The sequence below is a fragment of the Trematomus bernacchii genome, unplaced genomic scaffold (assembly GCF_902827165.1).
Source record: "Trematomus bernacchii unplaced genomic scaffold, fTreBer1.1, whole genome shotgun sequence".
NCBI classification, from domain to species: domain Eukaryota; kingdom Metazoa; phylum Chordata; class Actinopteri; order Perciformes; family Nototheniidae; genus Trematomus; species Trematomus bernacchii.
In genome coordinates, this window is record NW_022987705.1 from 10,399,428 (window position 1) to 10,425,774 (window position 26,347).

At 38.8% G+C, this 26,347-nt stretch overlaps 1 protein-coding gene across 5 annotated transcripts in view; it reads right to left on the minus strand.

The window, feature by feature from the left end:
* Positions 1 to 7,856: 7,856 nt before the first annotated feature.
* Positions 7,857 to 26,347, minus strand: part of gabra1 (gamma-aminobutyric acid type A receptor subunit alpha1) — a 30,808-nt gene continuing 12,317 nt past the window's right edge. For all 5 annotated transcript variants that reach the window (XM_034139987.1, XM_034139985.1, XM_034139989.1 and 2 more), the window contains exons 8-10: positions 25,509 to 25,661; positions 12,723 to 12,925; positions 7,857 to 11,960 (exon numbers count right to left, since the gene is read on the minus strand). In XM_034139987.1, the coding sequence (XP_033995878.1) occupies positions 11,640 to 11,960; positions 12,723 to 12,925; positions 25,509 to 25,661 (677 nt within the window). In that variant the 3' untranslated portion in view covers positions 7,857 to 11,639. The remainder of the gene's footprint in view (positions 11,961 to 12,722; positions 12,926 to 25,508; positions 25,662 to 26,347) is intronic.

Genomic DNA, 26,347 nt, shown 5'->3' on the forward strand with positions numbered 1-26,347 from the left:
TGTATGTATTGGTATGTATTTATGTACACATTTGCACACACACATATAACGTATAATATAACTATTATGAAGTATGTTACAGGTTCAAAAGTCTCTAAACAAATTGCAATATGAAATGTCATTTGACTAGTGTTTTTACACAGCTGAGTCCAGCATTAACAATTGTGGCTGGGACAGTTAAGGAGCATTTAAAAAAGACAAAAGATAAATACAAATAACAATGCATGGTCTTATACAGTACAACAAATAAAAGGCAAAACTTCACCAACATTTGTATATACAACCAAAACAAAAACTCATGTCTTTCTTAGAAACCTAATAGAGTATATTGGCTTAGTTTATACTCTGACCTGCTAAAAGCCATTATGATTATTGAGTGAACGATAAAACATAAGATCATCAGGTTGTTTTTCAATAAAATGCATTTAACCATGTCAGATTCACCTTAAGTTGTTCAATATGTTCGTTTAAAACATGATGCGTGTAAGGAAAAAGCAAATAATGTTGTAGGCAATTGAATGTCGAGTCAGTTCTCAAGTCATGAATTTTGAGGCTCTGATTACATTTTTCTGGGTAAATCTAAATTTGCAGGTTTTTCATATTTTGCCATGTCATGCCCCTTTTAACAAGCTGCATTTTTTTACTCGCACTTAACATCAGTTGACTTCCCTTTGTAACAACTGCTATTAGGCCTGTTAAGAAGCACTCTGAAAGAAAGCACCACAGGTTTTCATTAGCTTCTCGTCTGATCAGGATCCATTTGCCTTCCCGACCATTTGCATTTAACCTGCTAACTGTTGATTGATGCCTTAGCCTCCCATGCATCCCTAGGGAGGCGATGTGAGAGATGTGTCGATTCAGTGTACAAAGTCTACCAAGGTTTGATTTATGGTTCAACTCACTGCAGTATGTGCTGCCTACCCTCACAGACCAGCAGATTGAGATCCAAACCCTAAAGATTAAGGCTTTGTGCAGGCCCATGTTGTTGAACTGAAATGGAAGTGAAGAAGCATTTCTTGGGTTGATTCCCCTCACAATCCATTGCAGAAACATGATGTGTCTTTACTTTACATTCAATCAGTATTTCAACCTGTGCTTCCTTGGTCACAAACCATGTTATCCTCTATGTTCTTTATTGATTTATGCTGTTGACACTGGGAAACCACTGGCCCCCGGAGGAAATCATATTTTGTGCGTGTACAAGCCAATACATTTATTAAGGTTACAGTTGACAATGTGTCAAACTTAAAGGTAGTCAGTTTAGCAGGGCAATCCAAAGTAGAAAACAGCACAACCCTCTTTCTGAGAGTCCATAGTAAAATTATCTGCAATACAGAAATGTGCTAGGCAGTAAAAGACAAGACTTGTGATTGATCCGATACAACTTCTACCCTTTGAAAGGCTACTCTCCAACCCATAATAGATGGGCATTTCATGGAAACAAGATATGATTGAATGCCAATGTCTGGCTGAGCAGAAGTGATCTTCATAGCATGTTAAACTGCAGAGCTTGTTAGTGAGTGGTATGCGTTGCAACTATTGGTTTTGGAAGAACAATTCAGAGGAATCGGAACAGATGAAAAGAAAGGAAAAATAATAAAAGATTCAATTATATTACAAGGACAGGATGAACACACGTGATCCTCTGAATCCCTAAAGGGGGGGAACTGTGCTCATGTTGAACAGGGCATATGATTAAGACAAACCATAACCAGGTGATGCTTGCGCTGACCGTGGTAAATGTGGGTTTACACTTTGATTTATAGCAGTGAAAATGAGAGGAACACAGCTCTAGGTGGGACACACATTAACCTACGCACAATCACACACACACATGTGTGTATGAAGAACATACCGTATAAGCACAGTACGTGCAGACACAGAACAACAAAACCAAATCACACAGGCCAAGTTGAAGCAATAAATGTATTGTTTGTCAGCTTAATACTTATACCTGTGGGCAAATGCGTTTGTGCCTGGGTCAATACTGAGCAGCGTACTGGAGCTTACATTATTACAAGACAGCTGACAGCACACACATTCTGATAATACCCTGTAAAGAAAGTCATTTCAGAACAAATAGAAAGTTCCAAATAGCCTTGCATTGAATCATTCGAACACATTGTCCGCGATGGATCTAAGACTATTTATGCTTTGACCTTCAATAATTAGGCAGTGTTTACTGACTGTGTAGCCAACTAGCTTACTGCAGCAAAAATTGAAGCCAGGGCCATTGTCTGGAATAAAATAATTCAAAACCGCAAGCGAGTCGAATTTGTTCCACATAAATCCAGTTGTATTACAACAAAGAGTGGATTCTATGCTGCAGATATGGTCACTGAATACACAAGCAGCACCTCACTGCTGCACAAAAAGAAAAGGTACGCCACAATTAGACTTTTATTATTATACCTCTATAATTCAAAATGTATTTATATTTACTGGTAGAGTTGATTTGGTGTTTCTTTAAGCATTCAGAAAACTAGTTAATTCTGCATTAAAGCCGTCACTTGCAATTTTATGGAACAGGGTGCGTTTGGTGATGTAAGCCAAATAAACCCCTCTGTTGTCTGGTATTAAATATAACTGCGGCTGCTTGGCATATGGAGAGAGCACACAAATGTAATCCAATGATGGTATAACAACAACTTTTAATTATGTTACATAACTTCCATTATATAAGACAACCTTACAGACAAAACACAATGTGTGTTCCAGACAAAGGAAAGCAGTTTTGTGTATGACAAAATGGCTTTTGTCTTATTCAAGTTCAGCAAACTTATTGGGAGTTGGTGTAGGAGGATGCAGTTTGTGATTCGAAAGAAATAAGAGTGTGTCATTTAAACATCCCTACAAAATTGAAAATAGGAAGCTAAGAGAAAGCTGAGAAATGTTAACGAAGAAAGCTGACATTTGAGGGAATTAAAGTAATCAGAAGGGCACATTCTGTTAGACACTACCACAGAATATTGTCAACCATAACAACACATTACAATCTATTTCATAATGCTCAGAGTGTTGTGCATTCATGTAAGGTACAGTGGTCTTATACTCAAAACTTTTCTCTTTTCTCAAACTCCTTTCTCAATACTGCCAATTTCCCTATATTCACAATCCCTATCTTCTTCTAATACCCTTTACTTTATTCTGTAATGTTCTCCTGTTTTCCCATTTGCCTTCCATTTTCTCATCCTTCTACTTTATAAGTATCTAACTTCTTTCCTGGACTATTCCTGCTTCCTGGTCATCTCTCGTTCTTGTTGATCATCTCTCCTTTTTTGCTTGATCTATCATTTGACATGCCCTTGTTCACCTCTTTATCCTGTTCCTTCCCTTCCCATTATCGCTGCTCACCTTAAGTTGCCTGTGCTCTCTGTCTCACGTACCTTATTTCAGTCTTGGCTTAAGTGTAGTACTTCTGTAGAAGCAAAGCATCAACTGCTGCCAGAACTGATGGGAAGGCTACATCAGAGATCAATGGTTCATTGTTCATGCTGACCCTGTATTTCAACTTGAAACATTGACAAATAAATGGGGGAAACCAAAAAACAAACAGAAATAGACAACTGTGGAGACAAGGTATACAGAAAGGAGAAGACAATAGAAAATGCGTACGCTCTAACGAGAGATGCAGGAGGTCAGACAATGTGCTGATGATATCATGATTGCCTAGAGTGGATGTCCCATTTTCTTCCCTCTCCTCTCCCAGTCTTTCCTCTGGACTGACGAGTCTTGCCTTTGGCTGCTTCCATTAGCTGATGCCTAGTATTCTGCAGCCTTCAAATACGACTAAATGAAGAGCTCATTTAGATAGACCTGTCACTGTGGTGGCTCTGCAGATGTTGTGTTATATGACTAACATTATCCTTATTGAAAAAGAACAGCTTGTGGGCTAGTGTCTGGATCTTCTCCAAGCTGGTCTGGCCAAGTTGAGCTATTGTCTGTGTTCACTGCAACATCACAGCTCCAAATGGTAACATCCCGAAAAAGGGACTCGTGTTTTTAGTATTTGCATCAGCACATTTGTAGGTTGATACTGTCGTTTTAAGGTGCTGCTTTGTTAATTTGTGTAAATCTCAGGCAGTGCGACAGAGCCCCTTAGGGAAACTGAGCTGTAGTCTTCTGAGGTTGAAATACAAAAAAACACATTTCTAGACTTCAGTTTAAGGTTGAATGTCATGGACAGAAAACATGCATGAGATACGTTCACTTGTCACATTTTAGAAGTGTTGCGTTTCCTTGGAAAAGTAGTGATTTTTGTAGCTACACCAGTCAAAAGTGTTCCATCCCTGCAGAGTATGCAGACAGCAATGTGTTCTCACTGTAGCATATATGCATTCACATGGATACCGTATGTTTGGTGTGAAGGGAGTCCCTCACAAACCTGCAGATAATCGCCTTTCCACTCTTTACGGTTCTGGTTTGGACACATTTATCAACTGAAACATTTAACAACTAGCTGATAGCGAAGCATTTAAGAGCTAAAGAACAAGACATTTACATCAATAATTGGTGGAGACAAAACATAGCTTAAAGGAGAATATCTATAATTTATTTGGCTTTTGTTCATTAGGTGGACAGAAACATGGCTTCAATGAACGCTAATGTTTTTGCCCTGTGTTTGCTTGATGTGGTAACATGTTTGCCACAACAGCATGTTACAGTAATGTGACAATATGTTAAAGGTGGGGTAGGTAAGTTTGAGAAACCGGCTCGAGATACACTTTTTGTTATATTCCATGGAATGCTCTTAACATCCCGATAGCAATGAATATCTTAAGTGCTTTGACAAAAAATCTGTGGAAGCCGTAGTACTGTAAAAAGCACGACCAATCATTTTAGCCGGCCCGGCTAAAATAACTGGATGGCCTACCTGCCTGTCAGCCTTCCATCTGTGCACAAACTTATCTCGTGCCCTCATTGGTCATGTGCGCGTTCGTGTGTGTTGGAGGAGGGGCTCTATAAGGAAGTGGCAGATTTTCTCCGGTTGTGTATTTTCAAATTCTAGCGATCTCGAGCCGGTTTCTCAAACTTACCTACCCCACCTTTAATATTGTTTGGAAGCCCCCAGAAAACCAACAAAGAAATTATGTATTGATGTTTTAGGCAACTATAGTAATTCAGTGTATTCAAAATGGACTTCCTGTTAAAGTATAGAAGCATTGTTAGCATAAAATGGGAGGGTAGGTACGTTTGATAAACCGGCTCGAGATCGCTAGAATTTGAAAATACACAACCGGAGAAAATCTGCCACTTCCTTATAGAGCCCCTCCTCCAACACACACGAACGCGCACATGACCAATGAGGGCACGAGATAAGTTTGTGCACAGATGGAAGGCTGACAGGCAGGTAGGCCATCCAGTTAATTTAGCCGGGCCGGCTAAAATGATTGGTCGTACTTTTTACAGTACTACGGCTTCCACAGATGACATTTTTTTATGGATTTTTTGTCAAAGCACTTAAGATATTCATTGCTATCGGGATGTTAAGAGCATTCCATGGAATATAACAAAAAGTGTATCTCGAGCCGGTTTCTCAAACTTACCTACCCTACCTTTAAGTGCCTCAAAATGATACCTACAGTACTTCAGAAACAGTACTTGAGATAATGACAGTAATATCTGTAAAGTTACAGCACATGGAGGCGTTTTGCTTTACCAACTCTATAACAAATCTCTTTACTGCCACTGATCTGGTTATGGACTGGACGTTGAAATGTCACTCCTTCTATTCAGGAAGACCTTTTGACAATGGATGGATTTTTGACGACAGCCTTGAACAGACTAATCCAATCATGACTTCCCAAGCCCTGTTGAGGAGAATACATGACTGATTTAATTTTTTATAAAACCTCTACCCTGGGAAAAAACAAACAAAGCAGGAGCAGAACATAAAGTAATTATCGTTTCCCAAATTGCACTTTCCTTGCTGTTTATGTGTTGATTTATTCATTTCAATTGAAGGAGAAAGGAAACCCACAGATCCTGATACCTGGCTATGGAATCTGTGGAGTCTTCTAAAGGATAATCAGTGAAAGAGAGACAACGGGCCATGGAGGAGACAATGCAAAGAGACAGAAGCATGCAGGAAGAGAACTAAAAGAAATCTCAGGAGATGTGAGTCCGTGTTGGGCCTATACTGTTTAAGAATTTAGAACCTGGATAATCGAATGTGGCAGAAGGTACTTGTGTGAAAAAGTAGTTGAGAAATAGAAAATAAATCTTACATATATAATCAAATACTCAGTACAGCACAATAACAAGCTCTCTTAGTTAAACAAATTATGATAATGTAGTTGTTAGAGACCAGAGACCTTTCCTTTTGATACAAACTACTCAATGTACTCATCCGTTTTATTCTGCTTTGACTCACCGCAGTCACAATAGATCCCAATATCCACTGAGTGCGCTTGAATTGGATTATGTTGTGTTAAAATGTTTGGACACTGGTATGCATTTTGCTGATTTGCCTATTTTTGTGCAAAATGTTGACAGCTGCAAGCTCCTGTGTACAATGAAGGGATTGGTTGACGTGCCATTCAGTTTTTGCATGAACACGATTCATTGATTCTTTGACAGACTGTTCAATGCACATCTAAATGGCTTTCTAGTGGAACGAGGAGACAAGGAAAAGGACTACTTTTTTCAAAGGGAGAGAATGATATTTCTTATCAGTGACGATGGCATCCACATAGTGCTTTGGTTATGTTCAATATGCATCTAAAATCAATCGATCAAGAGAAAAACACAGTACATGCTTCTGAGAAACAATTGGCATACAATGTCAGCCTGCGCCTATACTGAGAAGGACATCTCCCCATAGCCCCCCCCCCCCCCTCAACTGAAAGCTGTGCCTTTGAGGGAAAAAGTGACAGACATAGAGAGAGGGAGGAGGAGGAGAACCAGGCAGAGGGAAAGAGAAAAAGCCTCTGCTCTTCTGCCGGCAAGAAGGAGCTTTATTACATAACGGTCTCAGGGCTTGGCAGCTCACATGCGTTTAAGGAAGAAGCACACGTTCCCCTGCACCTGAAATCTCATGGCAGGGTGGGAGAAGATGAGGGGGAGGCTTGAGAGCAGAGGTGGAAGAACAAGAGTGAGGGGAAAAGCAACGAGGACCAAAATACAAATGTCGTCTTAGAGATGATTGGACTGCCATTTTTGGAAGCTTGAAGACAGGCATCATCCAATTCAAACTGCCTACTACCGCTAATATAATACTAATAATAATAACAATGATTCATGCTAACATGCTGATGTTAAGCAAGTACAATGTTTATCATGTGTATTGAATCATGCAATTATTTGTTATAAACCAAAGTATGGAAGACATCAAAGAATGATCTGATTTCATGGAAACAAGTAGACGCTAAAATGTTATATGTTATGTGAAATCTTGGACCTGTGGTGTTGCTACAGGAAAAGTCAGCAGATCAGCTGAGTCACAGGGATACAGTCTGGGAACCATAGATGTTTGTACCGGATTGTGTGTCAATGTTTCTGGTATAGGGTAAGATGTTTTTCAGGTGATTGGTGCTTGAGTTAAAGTCAAGGGGACGACCAAAGTCAGAGGGACTAATCCTCGGGCTACCAAATGTCACAAAATGTAATGGCTATCCATTGTTGAGAAAATAGTAGATTGAATGACCGACTGACACTAGAGCCTTTTTTATATTACTTAATCTAGCCATTTTCAGCAAAATAAACTGTGTCTAAAGCGATTCAGTCGGAAGTCTTTAGAAACCTATGCCACATATTCTATTTTCATACATTGATGTTAACAGTGCAAGTACATTTGTATCAGTGTGTCAATCGTTGTGTGGTAATGCATAGCACAAGGACAGAGATATAGCCACAACTTTCATTTGTTTTCTTTTTATTTAAAGACTAATGCAGAGAATCAGATTCTACAGGGCCATATCATAACCAAAAGAAACAAAAGAAAACATTTACAGAAGGTTCACCATTTCATCTACACCAATCAGAACCCTTTGTCAGTATCATTGGACTACCAACACATTCCTGTGTACTGCTCGTGGGTGTGTGTGTTTGTGTGCATTTTGAAAGCGTGTCTTTGTTGATGTCCATATGTATACAGTATCGATCTAATTTCTCTTACCCTAATCAACTTTTGTGCTTTAGAAAATTAGTTGGTTTTTTTACATTTCAGTGAAAATCAGAACATATTTTGCTTGATAAAAATACAAGGAAAAACTCCAGTAGGTATCTAGGAATAACCAAAGACTGAATGTTTAAAAGCAAGTGCTGCTGAGAACTGCGATGGACCTTGCATCAAACATGATGAAACAAATGACTGATGTGCCTACAAATGTGATATTTACATGTTTGCTCTGCATATGAGTGTGAAGGTAAACGTTGGAAGCTCATGATTGCACTGTGCCTCACATTTCACATTCTCTCTCTGGAGCATCAAATGTAGCAAAATCAGACCTGGCTCAAAAATATGTGTATATGGTCTACAACACTTGTTTGATCCTGCTTTGAGTACAAGAAAAGGACTTGGCAAAGATATTCTGAACAGAAAAGTTAACAAAATGTACTTTGTCAAAGTCAACACTCTCTGGTGCTCCCTGTAATATCATTTAGCTTTGGAAAGCAAAAGATAAACATAACAATCCATTTAGCAAAGTCAAGTGTTCACCTGCTTCCATTTTTACAATGACAAACAAGCTCAAAAAATGAACATAAATGTTATCAACAAGGTGATCTTGTTACAGTTTTGCTCCTGGTTCTTCAGTTCAATCACTTTATTGCATGTCTCTAGAGAAAAAGTGCAATCAACAATGAAAGCCATTTTCCCTTCAACCACCGACAAATCCAAAGCGCAAACAAAAGAGATAATCCACTGCTTTCTTTGATGTCACCCTGTTTAGCCATGGTTGAAAGAAAAAAAAGCAAATGGGTGCACAGCTGATATAAAAGCTAAGCTTTTTCCATTTCTTTTTTTTTTATATAATAGCTTGTAAATCTGAAACACAATGGTAGGGAGAGAAGGTCAATGATGTGGTTCAAAGCTGTCCTTGCATAGCACGAAGCTGACTACATAAATGTAATGTTATTGTTCTTCTAAATGTGCAAAATGCATAACAATAAGTTGATAATACAAACAATATTCATCATCATCTTAGCTAATATCTTCATTAATATAATCAAATACTGTATGCATTATGTATTTTACATATGTATATATATTTTTTCTTCATGATAATAAACATACATACAATAGTTTAGAATTCAAATATCTTTATACAACTCTTCACCCTAGACTTTGCAGTTCCTCGACCCTCTGCTTGTAGGTTAAGTGGCTCTTAACAGTAGACCGCTTGCATATGGCTGCAAAGAAGTCTGCCATTAGGTGATAGGTTCAGCATTGGTCATAATGAAATAAAAACAAATAATAACAATAGCGACAACCAACTATATATTTTTAGTTTTCCTCTGGCGATAGTGTGATATTTTCACCCCAGCGTACAAACACACAGATAATTCTGCGGGGTGCGTACATGCCCTATAGCCTGTTCAGTGCCCTGTAAAACATGTTCTGAAAAGCACACCCAAAACCCATAATGCAATACAATGCACCCCCACTCCCTGAGAAGAAATGTGGAGATTTTGTGAACAAAGGTTAGAGTGTTAGCCAAAGGCTCCAGAACCGAAGATGAACACACAATTTGATTCCTGTTATCTTTTGCCAAATGTAAACATTTCCTAGATTTTCATGTATATCGAAAAAGATAGGTGGTTAGGGGTCAATGTAAAGCTACAATATATATTAGCCCCAGACTGAGTGTCAGGTTCAGGTCCTAAGAAAAGCCCTTGCTAATTAATATTGCTACATTAACATAATTTAAAATGGACTGTTCAGAAACCTTAACGTGCCACATCAGAGAAGAAGCATGTCCTTAAAATGTGTGTTTTTTATAAGCTAAAAGAAAAAAGAGCAAGCAATGTTCAAGACCAAAACAATAAGCATTCTTTTCACATTTGCGTTAGTTTCTGTTGTTTTTTTTCGGGAAGAGGGATTGACATCATGCTACAAAAATATATTCATCTTCGTCACTATCGTGGAACTACTAGACAAGTCCTCTGTGCGAAACACAGCGCCGGCTAAAGCAAGATTACAGTGCCACTTCAACTCAATGTCTCCTTTCTCTCTTTGTCTCTCTCTGTCTCTGTCCCTGTCTCTCGCTGTTGCTCACCAACAAGCAGCAACAAATGAGTCCAAACGGGCATGTGATACTGAAGGCAGTGTAGCTGGTACTTTCTGAGTGTTATGTCTCAATTCTCAACTGAAAGGAGAGGGGGACTATGGGAGTCAGGGTCAGGGGACACAGTGGGATGGAAAATGCAGACGTGCCATCCATCAACAAAGTAGTAGCCATCACAGCTTCAACTCTGAAAATAAAAAAGGCACTTCTCCTTCTCAATGTGCCCCGCCCACCTTTAAGCAATGCCAACTGTACTTTGTTAAAAATGGCGTTTTCCACCATAAATAAAACAAACAAAAGAAGTACATAATTAATATTTTAATTCTAAATGTCAAATGCACTCCAGGATTTGAGATGATGTTTACATTTTCATAACTAGCCAATCTCAGATTACACCATTAATGTTGTTGTTGCTGTTGTTGCCGTCAGTGTGTACACACACACACACAGTTTAATAGTATTTTACTTCAGTGTGAAAGCAGCTTGAATGGAACGCGAACTTGGCGAGAAACAGTCACTTAAGCGTGAATTAGACAAGATTATACTCTTTTTGTATAAATTATAAACAGAAACTAAATTAAATAAAAAAATTACTTACTTAATCCATGTATTCGATAAACATACCCTTTAGTTACACTTTGCAAAGCTTAAACATAATATTGACATCTCTAACACTTGATAATATTTACAACGCTGTGAAAGGAAATTAATAATATTTTCAATGCTGAACACAGAGATGATTGGATTTTGTATTCTTTGTCCCTAAATAAATGGTGTGTCCACTGAGACATGTGTTATTGCTATTGCAGAAACCCCTAACATATTTTGAAGAATGACATAATTAATCTCATAAAACATCTACAGAGAATTGAAGATATTTTGACAGAGAGTGAGTGTAGCATTTTTGCAGCTGATATCAAATAAACTAAGCTATCAGTCGAAGTTGATCTGTATTTTAATAAATAAAGATAAATTAAAAGATGCCCTGCCCATGCATATACACAAGTGCCTTTTAATGTGTCTGTGATTCAATGTTTAAATAAAATAGAACAAATAAAATAAGAATAATAAACTTGAGACAAAAGCCCCTTAACAAGTGTGGGCCATGTGCAGTTGTAGAGTAGCATTCTCTTGGCTATATATTTATAGTAGCATTTTCTTAGTAGCATCACCCGAGACCTGATCAACACCCTTTCAAAAGTCTGTAAAGTTATCTTTCTTTTTTTCTCTATTTAGTTTTTTCAAAATCTTCAAACTTTAGGTAAACATATAAGCAATGCAACAACTGGGAATTCAAACCAGCATGGACACCATGTTTGTCTGAAAATGTAAATAAACACCTGTTTAAGGAAGAATAAGAAAGCAAACTAAAAAGAAAATCACAGGTATAATTTTAAAGGAATAAAACATGGATTAGTCTGGACCCATCCCCGTTAATTTGGGATTCTTATTCAAGTAAGTTGCCCAGTAGACCAGGTTAAAGGTTCCAAAGAGCAATGGGAAGGCTATTCTGGCAATCCTGTCTATCTTGCTCACACTGTTAAAGGTCTTCTTGGCCTCTGGAGGTTTGGGCTTTGGCTCCTCCTTTGGCTCAGAGGGGAGTGGGGGGGCGCTTTTGGCAATAGTGGCCAATCCAGGGTCCCTGGCAATATTGGGGGCGAAGGCTGTAGCAGTGGCAGCTGGGTAGGCTGTGGTGTTGTTTTTCTTGAGGAGGGACTCCTTCTTCTTCCTTTGCTGATTTTGTTTGTTGGGGAAAGGGTTAGAAAAAGTAAAGAGGATAAGGTTCAGATTCTTGAAACATGTATGTAATACAGTACATTTTGCACAATTACTGGTATTAATGGGTAATGTAGCAGCCTGGTGAATATTCTGTAAGCATATGGATATTGTGTAAATTGAGAAATAAGAATTATTTAAAACTACATATTCCCAAGTAGAACAATCAAACCCATAATTAATAATAGGCTCCGTTTCCCTTTCTTTGAAAAGCTGCTGGAGATTACAGGGTGCGGTGCTGCTTACTGAATTATAGGGACAAGTGGAGCAGAAAGCACAAGATGAACACTAAACTATTAATGTTCACGTCATGTTACTCAAATTGTACTTTCTATGAGATGAGCTGGCGACAACAACTAAATGTTCTCCGCCTGGCCACGCTCCCTCAACAGTTAAGTGCTAACTGTCTTGGTGCAAAAAAGGAATGACTCTTTGAGGCAGAAGTCCATACATCGAATCATATTTTAGTTTGTAGGATTCACCCTTAATTTAGCTTGACGTAATTTATTTTAATATAATATATTATATATTTAATTATTTATTTTTTGGTTAAAAACAAGGGCACTCACTGTATCAGTAGAAATAGTGATAATTAATGTCAATTGCCAAATTATTGCCTGACGAACCATATTTGTCAAATCTTCTATGGACTCTCAATCTCAATGTGTTCCCAGTGAATTCTTGAGGAATGTAAGTAACATAACAAATGTCTTCAATTACCTTCTCTGGCACCACACTTTTTCCATCCCAGGCATAACCCCTCTTGGTGAAGTAGTTGACTGTGGCAAACTCAATGAGAGCCGAGAAGACAAAGGCGTAGCACACAGCGATGAACCAGTCCATAGCTGTGGCATAGGCCACTTTAGGGAGGGAGTTCCTGGCGCTGATACTGAGAGTGGTCATGGTCAGGACAGTGGTCACTCCTGCAGGGAGAAAAACAAGATGGAATTGTTCAATCAAAAAAGGTTGTATTGTAGTCTACTACATCACACAATAAGAATAAAACACAATAAATATTCTTTTATTTGTTGAGCTGAAGCGTTAATTAATTAATTCATGCAAATGTACACAGCACACAGTTCATTCACTTTAATATATATGAGCAGCTGATGCAGTGTTGCAGATTGGTGCTTTTAATAGACTCTGAGAGGTAGAGATTTCCACAGATGCAGCTGGAAGATGCCGGCAACAGAGATACTGCTGCTGACTAATACCAGGAAAATAGGCTTTCTCTCAAAACTGACCCGCACACCAATGTATAAGCAGTTATTAAGCAATGACAACGCATACATTCATACATTTGATGCACCAAAATGCCTGATATTAAAAAGCAAACCTGGAAAACTAAGTCTCTAATCCACGACATCAGCTATTAAAATCCTAGATGAGACACTGTACAGAGAGGGAGAGGAACTGGGTCAGAGCATCTCTGACGATGCGGCGCTCATCACAGAACAGCCTACTGCAGATGTTTACACACCAAATAACATCAGCCCAAGGAGCAAACAATCCACTAATTCAGCCTTGGCTGCCATGGAGGGGAGTTGAAGAAGCTGGCTTGTTCAGGAATAATACAATATTTCAAAAAAAGAACCCAACATACATGTATGTATTTGATATCCCCTCATACACACTTCCATGTTTAAAAGATGCACAGACATGTACAGACACCTTTAATGCATAAATGTGCTAAATACAGTTTATTGATCCTTAACTTAATTTGCTAAGTCATTTTATAACTCCCTTGGTTTTTTACAGCCCTATGCTCTTAACATTATTAGCAACAAATCTGAAATGACAGTAAAGAAAAACCTTTACAAGCTTGTGGGTATCAGGGGCACTGCCTTAGAGTGGTTCAGGTCCTATTTGTCCAAGAGATCCTTCTCTGTTAGGCTTGGTGACTTTGCATCGTCTTCTGCCCCCCTATCCTGTGGAGTTCCCCAAGGTTCTATTTTGGGGCCCATTTTATTTATACCTTCTCCCCCTTGGACTAATTTTTAGAAAACATGGCGTCTCCTACCAACTTTATGCAGACGACTCCCAAATCTACCCCTAAAAAAAAACACCAGCTGTCTGATGCCCCTGGTTGACTGTCTTAATGACATAAAGGCCTGGATGGCGCTAAACCTTTTAAATATAAATGAGAGCAAAACGGAGGTCATTGTGTTTGGACCTACAGTAATGGTGATGTCCCTTCCATTGACCTGGGTTCCCTGCAACAGTATGCAAAACCCATTGTCACAAATCTTGGCGTCAAAATCGACATTGCTTTTAAATTAGATAAACAGATAAACTCTGTGGTTAAGTCCAGTTTTTATCACCTTTTGTTTTTATCACCAAAATTAAACCGGTTTTATCCTTTTTAGACTTTGAGCGTGTAATTAATGCCTTTGTTTCTACTCGTCTAGATTACTGTAATGCACTTTATGCCGGCCTAAACCAGACTTCGCTGGCACGCCTGCAGCTGGTACAAAACGCTGCAGCTCTGCTGCTTACAGGAACCCGCAAGCATGAGCACATCACACCAATTCTGGCTTCCCTCCACTGGCTTCCTGTCCATTTTAGAGTTCATTTTAAGATTCTATTGTTTGTTTTAAATCGCTTAATGGGCTGGCCCCTCAGTACATCTCCGACCTCCTACAGGTGTACACCCCCTCAAGGGCTTTGAGGTCGGCTGATCAGCTGCGGCTGGTAGTCCCTAAAACAAAGAGAAAGACCAGGGGAGACCGAGCCTTCTCAGCGGTAGCCCCCAGGCTCTGGAACGACCTGCCCCCCAATGTCAAATTGTCGCCCACTCTTCAAACTTTTATGTCCCGCCTAAAGACCCACCTCTTTTCCCTCGCTTTCGAGTCAGTCTGAGCTCTACCAATTTGTATGCTTTTATTGTCTGTCCATAGCCTTTGTGTGCCTTGTATTTATTCTTATGTGTGCCTTTTATCTATTCTCATGTGTGCCTTTTATCTATTCTTATGTGTGCCTTTTATCTATTCTTGTAATATTATATTTTGTTATTATGTTATGTTTGTTGTGAAGCACTTTGGCAAACCCTCTGTTTTTGAAATGTGCTATAGAAATAAAGTGGATTGGATTAATGATGACACATGGCAAAGAAAGGGTTGGTGAATTATGATGAAAACATGGTTGCCACCAGGTGATCCTATCGTTTTTGATCTAAAAAACCCTCCTTTTTCACAGTCTAAAGAGAACGTTAGTGTTTCTATTGGATTGTAATATATTTAAGAGTGTTTCTGTTGATGTATCCACCACCTACAGCCCGAATAAGCAGGTGGTACTGGGTTATCATGTGTCCTGAAATGTTACATTAGAATCGTTCCACTCCTTCTTCCTCCGCGATTATGATGAAGTGTTAAGAGATGAATCACAGACTCCTCGTTCTCCCACTCACTTTCACATGCTTTTGGCAGTACTGACTTGGTGCTGCGAAATGAAGCGTAAAGGCTGATTGTTATGTTCTAATTAGACTGAGCCAAATAAATAACTGGTCATTAACCAGTGAATAAGATACCTCTGATTGATTTACTGGATAGGCATAGTGGGTACACAGTGTGGGTGGTCCTACAGTTCTTGTATTCACTATGACTAAAAAGGGACTAACTAATCAGAGGTTTATTCTGATATCATTTATTGTCAAAATGTGTTTTTGTTGCCTGTTCTTTTACTAGATTTCCCTAGATAAATATATATATTTTGTTTAGATTAAGAAAGGACATACAGGTACAGTATAATCAAGAGTATCAACTGCCTCATCATCATACATGGTGCATGTATACATTGCATGAGCACTATATGTGAATGTCAAAAGAAAACAAAAGAATGCTGCAGTAAGTTCTGTAAATGAAAATAGTTATGTGATGCAATACAGTCCACACATGAGCATGTGCTGCACTGCACCCACTGCTAAGTAGGGCATGGAATGTGTTGATACATTGTTATGGGAATGCATGGCGGCAGGAGATATGAAAATATTAAATGATGCTTAGTCACAAATTCAAACCAGATTTTCATACCCTCCATCCCAACCGAGAATTATGTTCATATAGCTCATTTGTATTAGCTAAATAACATTTTGCGGGAATGTATGGTGCATTTTTCTATGAAATGTCACAAAACCATCACATTTAACTTAGCTGTTTCCTGACTACATTTGTCATTTGTTTTCCATCTAGGAATACAAAACAACACAACAGGAAAACTAAAGCAGGTGCTTGGCTGATAATGTCTTATGTTGAAAACTGCTTCCATTTTGTTCACATTTATTTTTCAATAAAGTATCTGTAGAGGACACATTCAGCATGACTATGGTAGTACTACATTTGCTTATGTGAGAACTGGGCCGTTGGGTTGAAGAGTGATAATAAAAGGGAAAGCTTAAAGGATGAGATTTGTCAAAGTCAAGCGCTTTGTGTGACCTCCTCTCTGCAACACAAACCCAAATAAAATTGTCTCATATTAGATCTAAATACTGCTGCAATGTTGACAACAATAATTTGTGCTTATGGCGTAAGGACGTGCTGGAGTTAAAAGCAAAGCACCTCTCATCCATTGCTTCTGTAGAGCTACATATAGCTGAGTGAAGGAATATGCATAATGGGATATCAAACAACTAGATAAACCAAATATACATGTAGGAGGTAAAAATATATTTAGAGATACGTGGGTTACAGCATTAGGAAAGGATGGAGGTAGGTAAAGGAAGGTGAACGGAAAGATGGGAGGGCAACAGATTGGTGTCAATCTGTCAGGTACTTTGTTTGCCAGTAAATCAGTTAATTTTGTGGGGGAGGAGGATTGGGTATTACACAAGTCTTCACAAAAGCGGCCCGATGCTTGGAAATCATTTATACTTTGCTGTGTTTGACAAGCTCTGTTGTCATGGAAACAAGTCTTCCAACTCCTCCAAGATCTTAATACCACCAGAGGAAAAAAAAGTAGCGATGACATCGAAACGAAGCAGGAATTTGACTGATTGTTACGTGTTGGTTTGCTTTGTTGCTTGCACACAGTGATGTGTTGATGGTTTTATTTATCGTTGGTTACATTAGTCTATATAATGTATCTAAAAGCCTATGTATACTTGTGAATATGTGTGGATAGGTATGGATTTCCCACCTAGAGGAAGAATGGTTACCCTTTGTCTGTTAACTGTGAGGCCTACTTAGGAATAATTTAGAACACCAGTTAGTTGATTCATTATAACATGACTCCAGAGCTGGTTTTAAATGACTCCATTTGACATGTTGTAACTAATAGACTTGAGGCTTTGAAGTATGTTAATGAACAAAGTCACTGATGTGGAAAGTTCTAACTGGATTAATAGTGGTGTAACACAATTCTTGAGAACCTTTCACTTTAATTTAGTTCACTGTACACAAGCACAGGTTTTGCCTCTGTTTGCAGATTCACTTCCAGATACAAACTTGACAAAAAAATGACAAGACATAGTGAAAGACGGTGCAAGAAAGCTAATTTGGGGAAACTAAATTAGAGATTTTATGGTGATTAATGACAAGGTGACTCACACTATTTCAAGGTAGGGTGACTATCCCTGCTGCCTCAGGCAAGAACTCATTTTGATATGCGTATATGCAGGCAAGCAGTCCATATGTGCATTTTTAGAGAATATGGGGAGGATTATGTCTACTTGGGTTAACAGGTTTCTGACACAGCAAGGTAAAGCTTATATAATTCTGATTGAATGCCTATCAGGGTAATCAGTCTAGTTCAAATTAAGTGAAAAGCCATGGATAACAAAATAAATTGCTCCATGCATGGAAAGAAAATAATAGACCTTTTTAGATCAACTTTATTGTCCCTTTTGGCCAAACGTTGTTCCTGCCTAAGGAGTTTTTGTTTATTATCATTACTGACTTTTCTGTCATTCTATGGTTTCCTTTTGTTCGGTTCCAATTGACAAATTGATTGACAATCCTTGAATGAAGCTTCTGGAAAATCTGACCAATCTCAAATTAGTGAGTAAAACGTACTTTTCTCAGCCACTGGATTGCAGCCAAGCTACAGATCTCAAATCTGTGTGGTGGAGAGTAAGCCATCAGGAAAATGGCTGACTTCCCTCTCTACTCTTATGCTGCCTTGTTCCAGGCAGAAATGTCCCTCTGACAATGTTTTTGACTGAGCAGCAACCAAACATGACAATCAAAAAGTGGGACAAGGTCAAAGGACATTGTGAAGTGGGATGCCTGCTCAATCCAAGAGTATTTAATCCTTTATTGTGACATTAAACTCTATTGAGAGGCCTGCCTGCCTGCCTGCCTGAATATACCTGCAATTTCACCTTCTGTCTAAAACCACTACGTTCAAGCAGCTTGACTCTTTACGGCCCGAAAGCCAAGGTCTCTTCTGATTGGTCAATGTGTCTGTGCTCTCTGCGTTTTTGGCATCTCTGCACCGTCATTGCAGCTGGGGTATGACTATGACTATATTATACTATAATGTCCGGAGGCTGGATAGCGGGCATACAACCACAGGATTTTGGCTAAAAACACTTGGTTAATCGATATATAAGATAAGAGATTAACATTAAATATAATTATCCTATATTGAGCATTGTGTCAGCTTAGTCTTTTTCAAGCATCAGCTTTCTCTATCCCCCCTTATCCAAGTGATTTGTTAATGTTGTAGGGAAACAAATAAAAGAACTCTAGATTTAAAGAATTGAAAAATAAATAATATGCTGATTCACATAAGCTGCAAATGAACACAATTTTGAAAAACAGGTTGGCTGCATGAATATCAGAGAACAGTTTAGTCATAGTTGAGCATCTTTTCAGAGAATTTCAGATTCAGAAAATACATTAGTAAGGATACCAATATCAGGGTATAATTAGTGAAGTACAGTTTAGTAACCATCATTTGTAAAGACTGTTGATGAATTAAGACAATTTGTGTGTAGGGAGTTGTCAAACCAGTCCCTGGAGTAAAGCTGTCCTTTTTGGATGTCGATCAACATCTCCACTGTGCTCTGGCTACTTATTTATTCATGCCTTATCAATAACTGAAGCCTCAGGGGGGCCTGACTCAGAAACACATCTCATTCAGTGTCACTACATCACCTCTGATTTACATAAATGGAGAAATAAATTGACATGTTGATTGGCGTGTGAGTTAACTGACTGTGCCAACACCACAGCTGTGAGAACTGTGCAACACACACACATACACACACAAAAACATGCATGCGTGCGCATACACACACACACAGTACATCACTGCACTGCCTACAATGTTGTCAGCAAGTAATCATGAATTTATGATCACCCACTGGCACACAACCAGCATGTGCACGCAAAGCAAACAAATACATGCGGTGACACATACACAGTCTCACTTGTGTACATATACAATCCCGCACATGCACACGCACACACACACACACACACACACACACACACAACACACACACACACACACACACACACACACACACACACACACACACACACAACACACACACACACACACACACACACACACACACACACACACACACACACAAGGTGTTATTCCTTAATGAGCCGATACATTAAACAGCATCATGGGAAAACTAATAAATACCCAGCCAATCACTTAAAGAGGAGAGGAAGAAGCAAGATAATCTGAGCATTGCTTTCCCTGACAGCTCAGAGACAGAGTGAGGAGGAGGGGGGAGGGGAAGTGAGACAGAGCACCATCAGTGGCTGTTTCCTTTTGGTTTTTATATTTTGGACTGCAAATAAATACAAAGCAAACAGTTTTCCACTACAACAAACTGGCTCTAAACTAATCAGCCTCTTAATCGGCACAATGATAAATAAGATAACTCTACCCACTGCTGTGTTTTTAAATTGCCTATTCATCTGCAGGGAAAGCTTTAGGAGAAGAGATTTAGAGCAGTGGCTGTAGTAGTCACAATGGCATTTAAACAGTGTTTGCAATGCCGTGCTTGTTCATGTTAATGGGGTTTCTGTGTCACATTTGGACCATCTGTGCTGGAAACATTAACCTGATCACATCAGTGTGTAACAAGAGAACACATAGCATTACAGTAGTTGTTTGTTTATCCTAAGTATCCGTGCACCATTTGATACATTATGATTCTGTTCGGAAATTGAAAACAAAGAGAAGTCAAACTGTGATAGGTGTCTGCAGGAGGAATGACTAAAGTGAATGTCTGTGCCATTTAGTTAGGACTTCTGCTGTAAATATAATAAAACAACACATTTTTGTTTTGCACTTTTAAAGGCTTTTCCAAACATTTAACACGGAGTGTTGTTGGCTTCATCTACGTATATATGTTAAAAATAATGGCTTTTTGTCTTTCAGATATATGTGAGCTTTATGTAAAAAAAAAATGCACAGCTTTATTAGGGTTGACAGGACCACTATGGAAAGAGCCATAATGCAGAGGTACAAATGGAAACAGTGGTGAATTGAATAGTCCTGTTTAAAGTGTTTTCTATTCTCTCAGTGTTTATGATGGAAAACTTATTTGACCTTTGAAGGTTTAATTAATGACCATTGTGGGCATGAGTGACGGTCCTCCAAAACTCCTGCTGTGAATACCCTTAGCCCTTTGGAGTCGACCATCACGCCGGCGTGATCAGATCACATGGAGAGAGACGAAGATATACGAAGACAGGCGGCGGGAGACGAAGAGAGACGGCGATTGAAGTGAAGTGACAGACAAACATTGGGAATTTAGATATAGTTAGATAGATTTAGAGTTTTGAAGATTCAACTATGATGAAGAGAACTCTGAACGTGAGTCAAGCTATAAGCTTGTTTTTTGACATGGAGGAGGAGGAGCCTGTGATGTCGTAGTTGACAGAAACTGCTTTGAAGCATGTTAGAAATTTAAAATCAATGTTTACAGATGAAGAACTCATTAATTTCAGTATTGTGTTCACACCTTAAAAGGTGTGAAAGGAGGGATTGTTAGAAATTAAAATCAATGTTTAATAGCATAATTAGTCTAAAATATATCGTCAGTTTTAAAAGCTGTTTTATTGTGAAAAAACCCGGAAGTTCTCAAAGTCTCAATGCCAAGCTTTTATTCTGAAAATCCTTCATATCCGGTCAGCATGCCGCTAACAATGTTTTAAACTAACGATTACAGCTGTTTATAAGGTATTAAATAGAAAGTCATGAAAGAGATAAGGAGGAGAAAAGGCTTAAGGAAGTAGGCAGGGAATACAGAATGTTGAAGTCCTCTGTTTTACGCGATGTCGAACATCGAAGACCGAGGAGGACGGGCCCACTATCTGCACAGCGGGAGACAACGAGACGTGGATAAAAAGAGAGGACGGAAGACAACTCACGCTCTTTCCTTCGCTGCAGCCTCCCTGAAGACAACACCGGCTTTGTCTCTCCTTACCCATGCTTGTTCTTTAACCACGTTACTTAATTTAAACTACCCATTTGAACCTTTTTCAGAGACTCCATTAGTCTCGTTATTTTAAGTTTCTTTCCTGGGAGCGAGAAGATCACGATTTATCAACACGTGGGCACAGATAAAGACAGCAAAAACTGATTTTGTACGTAATGTGTATATATATATTTGTATTATATTTATAATAACACTTTTGCCTTATCAGAATGAAATCCAATGTACATTATTTAAGCTTTTAAATGTTTTGTTGTGCCTACTGTGTCACTGTTGACAGAACTTGAGAAATTAGGAAAAAAACGCCTATGGATTACACCTGTTATTTGTTCATAAAATGTGTATATAGATTCATGCTACCTCAATCAAACTTTCACATTATCATAGTAACATCCCATGTATATATTTCCAGCTTTCAAATTGTTTCGTTGTGCATGTTTGTGTTACCTATATAAAAAATTATATCATTTTCAAAATCCGTTTTTACATTTCTTTGTGATTTTGGGTCCAAAATGTTCATATAGTATCTCAAAATTAAAAAAATAACTATCAGGTTATATAGGTGAGGTTGTCCTTAAAAGAAAGATACCAAACATTGACATGCCAAACATTTCTTAATGGGGTTTAGTAAGACAAATCAAAAGTGTGCGAAAACGGCCAAATTAGCCCAGGACTCCAAAGGGTTAAAGGTGGGGTATGTAATTTATTTCAGATACACTTTTTGTTATATTCCATGGAATGCTCTTAACATCCCGATAGCAATGAATATCTTAAGTGCTTTGACAATGAATACATAAAGAAATTTCATCTGTGGAAGCCGTAGTGCTGTAAAAAGCACGACCAATCATTTTAGCCGGCCCGGCTAAAATAACTGGATGGCCTACCTGCCTGTCAGCCTTCCATCTGTGCACAAACTTATCTCGTGCCCTCATTGGTCATGTGCGCGTTCGTGTGTGTTGGAGGAGGGGCTCTGTAAGGAAGTGGCAGATTTGTTCCGGCTGTGTATTTTCAAATTCTAGCGCACTCGAGCTGGTTTCTCCAAAATTACCTACCCCACCTTTAATACAAATTCTCCTATATTTTTATAATTTGTAGAGATTTGATGCACAAGGCACACTGGGACTCTCAATTGATTCATTTATGCCCATGACGTGTGACATTAAGTGTTTTGATTCATTTAAGTTGGCATTATTGAAAATTAAAAATATAAGATGGCTGTGCTGGTCTGATTATCATTTCAGTTATGTGGTTTATTAAACTATATTACTTTATTTGTGCTTAAAAGGTTATCATTAAGTGTAATTTGTAGTGGAACGGCTTGTGCACATAATTTATTTCACTGTGTTTAACTGTAACCTTTGCGTTAGTGTGACTGCATAGTGCTATGTCGGAAATGTTAAGACCTTGTAAAAGGATCACTGTGACTTGGGCAAGTCTGTAAAATTGTAATCACATTTAGGTAATGAGGTGCCTTTCTGAAGGGACTACAAACCATTGTGTTTTTGTGCCTATCAGCATTCTGAATCTGTTCCTGTCGAGCTGCCTCTCTCAAAACTCTGACATCTGTCTGCCTCACATCATCATGCTGAATGTTTAAAGCACCGTTTACTAGCCCAGCTCTCAAAATAATCAATGTAAATAGGCATATAAAGTCGCAACGAGACAAGTGGAACCAAAGGTGCGTAGTTCCCTTTGCACAGCAACATTGCAAGCAGTGAGACCGTAACCTCTATATAACATGAAAGCATTATTCCTGAGATTACATTGAATATTGCCAGAAACCATGTTATTAAGGTTGCGTTTTCCATATGATATACCACAATAAAGACACATTGTATAAAGGATTTTCTGAGTGAAGGCTGCTCAATGCACTCCTTCATCCTAATAGCACTAGACATATGTACAATGGTTTGATATACCACATAAATCCTTGACTCAGATGATCGCCAAAGGATTAAGATGGCAATGAAAGATCCTGATTGTCGGCTATGTCTTTTTAATGATTCATTTACAGCGATATTGACATTGTAACATCTTTAAAGAACACGCTCATTCATCTGCTGTCTCAGATGATGCATATTAATCACATGGATGACCTACCTAGTATACTGGGTTGCTGCGCTGCTCTGCGTCTTCGCGAAAAGCGCGTACATGTGTTTATTCAACTGTGTGTGTGTGCGCATGTGTGCACATGCTGCATGCATGTAATCTCATGAAGCAGAACCAGCAGTGATAGCATGAGGGACACACACATGCCCTAGATAGTTGTTCGAATCTAATCTAGGCCATCCTCATTTCCCCTCGACACGTGACGAGCACCGCAGGTAGCTTGCGGTGACACATGAAGATACTCACAACTCACACAAACAGACATTGCAGGAGTAAAAAAACATGCTGGAGACTGCGGAGCTGCAACATTTGGCATCTGAATTATTTTTTCTGTGAAAGCTCCTTAAGTAATAGGCAAGGGGAGACACTGCCGTCCATGAGAAGAGGAGAGAGAGGGAGAAAGAGAGAGGGAGAGAAAAGGAAAAGAGGAAGAAAGAGTGCAGGGCGAGGTAACTCAAGGACATTCTGCCTGCTGCTGCTGTTCTTTGCTGCTACAGAGCATGCTGCAGACTAGCAAGAGCTTTCCTTTTGGGCGCTATTATGTAAGACCTTAGTGTGACAGGCAGACGGATACACACACTCACATACAGACACTCACATACACATGCCAAAACACATGTGCACAACACACATAGGCCAGTCAGTGCACACACACACACCCACCCACACACACACACATTGACAAATGCGCACACACTTGTAGGCAAACATTCCGAGCACGTAAATCCAAATTCACACTGAGCCTTGTGCTTGAATTTCTACCGCAGCCAGCCACCACTGATTAAAGCTCTTGTTCCCCTCCCTGGTGCAGAGACAGAGGAGAATAGAGTGGAACTATCGTACAATGACGTTTGGACTGAATAGGCAATATATCCCGTCTTTTTTAACATTTAATATCCTTTAAGGGAATCGTTTGACATTTTGGCAAATACGCTTTCTCGCTTTCTTGCCTAGGATTAGATGAGAAGATTGATACCACTGTGTTATCTCTGTGAGGTTGCCAGGCAACCAGCAGAGACACCAGGAAGACACTGTGCCCGTCCACTCTTCATGAAATTGTTACAGCATGTTGTCCTATTTTCATTTATATTCCATTTGAGTCAAAAAGCTCTTGTTTAAAAATTAAATCCGATACTGTCAGAGTGACTTATGAAAGAGATCAGGGTGTATTAAAAAGTATTAAATGTTGATAAATCAATTTAGCGAAAATTAAGGCTATTAAAAAGTATTAAACGGCATTTTCCAAGGTATTACATTTTGTAGCTTGTTTTCAATAAGTATATAAATTGTCCAAAGAGGTTGTATTCTAAAGTTTGCCTGAATGTAATCATAGCGTAGGTGTGTAGTGTGATTCTTTGTAGTTTATTTATGGCATCCCGTTGGATTTGACGTCATCTGAACAGGACGTTGCACGCTCACTGCTTGATAGCGCGTGAAGGTCCGTTTACGGCGGTTGTTAAACAACATCGTTATGGGGAAATGCAAGTTTGCGTCCAAATGGTTGGAAGATAAGGAGGAAGGACAATCAATACTGTATATAGTAAATATGAGGTAAAGTGTGTCGCCAATGTAACCGGTTAGAACTCGAAGTGGCGATGAGGTCTTAAAATGTATGGAAAGGGTCTTAAAAAAGGTCTTAAAAGGTATTACATTTGACTGGAGATACTTTTTGTATCTCAGTGATATCTTTTTTCAAACCATGCAATATGTTATAGTATTATGTAACAACATTTTCTATCATTGGGCAACAATAACATTGTTATAAAAACTGTGATGTAACCATTGTGAGGTAAAACCCTTACATAATTTCATGCGTTGATTTAATTATGACTCTTATTTCGTTTTTTGCAGACTAGTTTTATGGCTTTTCTCAACAGCATGTCAAGCCATCATATCTTTCACATTTATTTTCTCCATAACCAGATTTGAAAGCATCTGATGAAGTGCTCATTTCTCAAGCCACAGATGTTTAGAAGTGAGAAGAGCAGACGACTCACCAAAGACAGTCCTGGCAGGGACAGACTCTCTGTTGAGCCAGAAAGACACTTGGGAGAGGATGACTGTCATGATGCAGGGTAGATATGTCTGGATCACAAAGTAACCAATTTTCCTCTTCAGGTGGAAGTGGGTTGTCATCACGACATACTCTCCTGTAGTGGGCAGACAAATGAAGTCAGAAAGAATGCACAGATACACTTTGAAATATATATATTTAGGAAATCTATTGTACCATCCCTAGGGTTGTTGTTAAATGGATTGCTGTGCTCAGTTTAAGTATAGTTGAGATATATTGGCATAGTTGTGGGTGTCATTCGTCAAAAAAACTCAATTCCAAGGCATGATCCATTCCATTAGTGCAGTTGCACCGGGTCGAACATATAATATGAGTGTCAGAGGACCAGCACCGGAGGTTTATGTTATGGGTAAGGGTTATAGAAATATGTTGAGGCTTTTGAGGCTTTCAAAAGACGTAAATAACTGGAACAAATAAAAACAGGTCACCCATTTTATGCTGTCACTAATTGTTGCCACTATCAATGAAGAGAAGAGGAGGTGGAAAAAGACGTGATGCCCAGTAGGGAAATTATGAATCTAGGGCATGGCATGTCATTTGTAAAGCGTCAAAATGATGCCACTGACGTTGCAGATGAACTGTTGCAGCTGTATCGAATGAACAGTTTCAGACCAGTAGTTGGTGCAGTGATTAGTTCCTGTTTATGTAGGGAACGTCTTTCTACTGAGCTTTTTTTTGACTGAGCAATGCAGTGTAAACATTTAAAAAGGGTAAATCAGTAGATTCAAATGCATTTTTTTGTTATTTCACAGTAAATAGTAC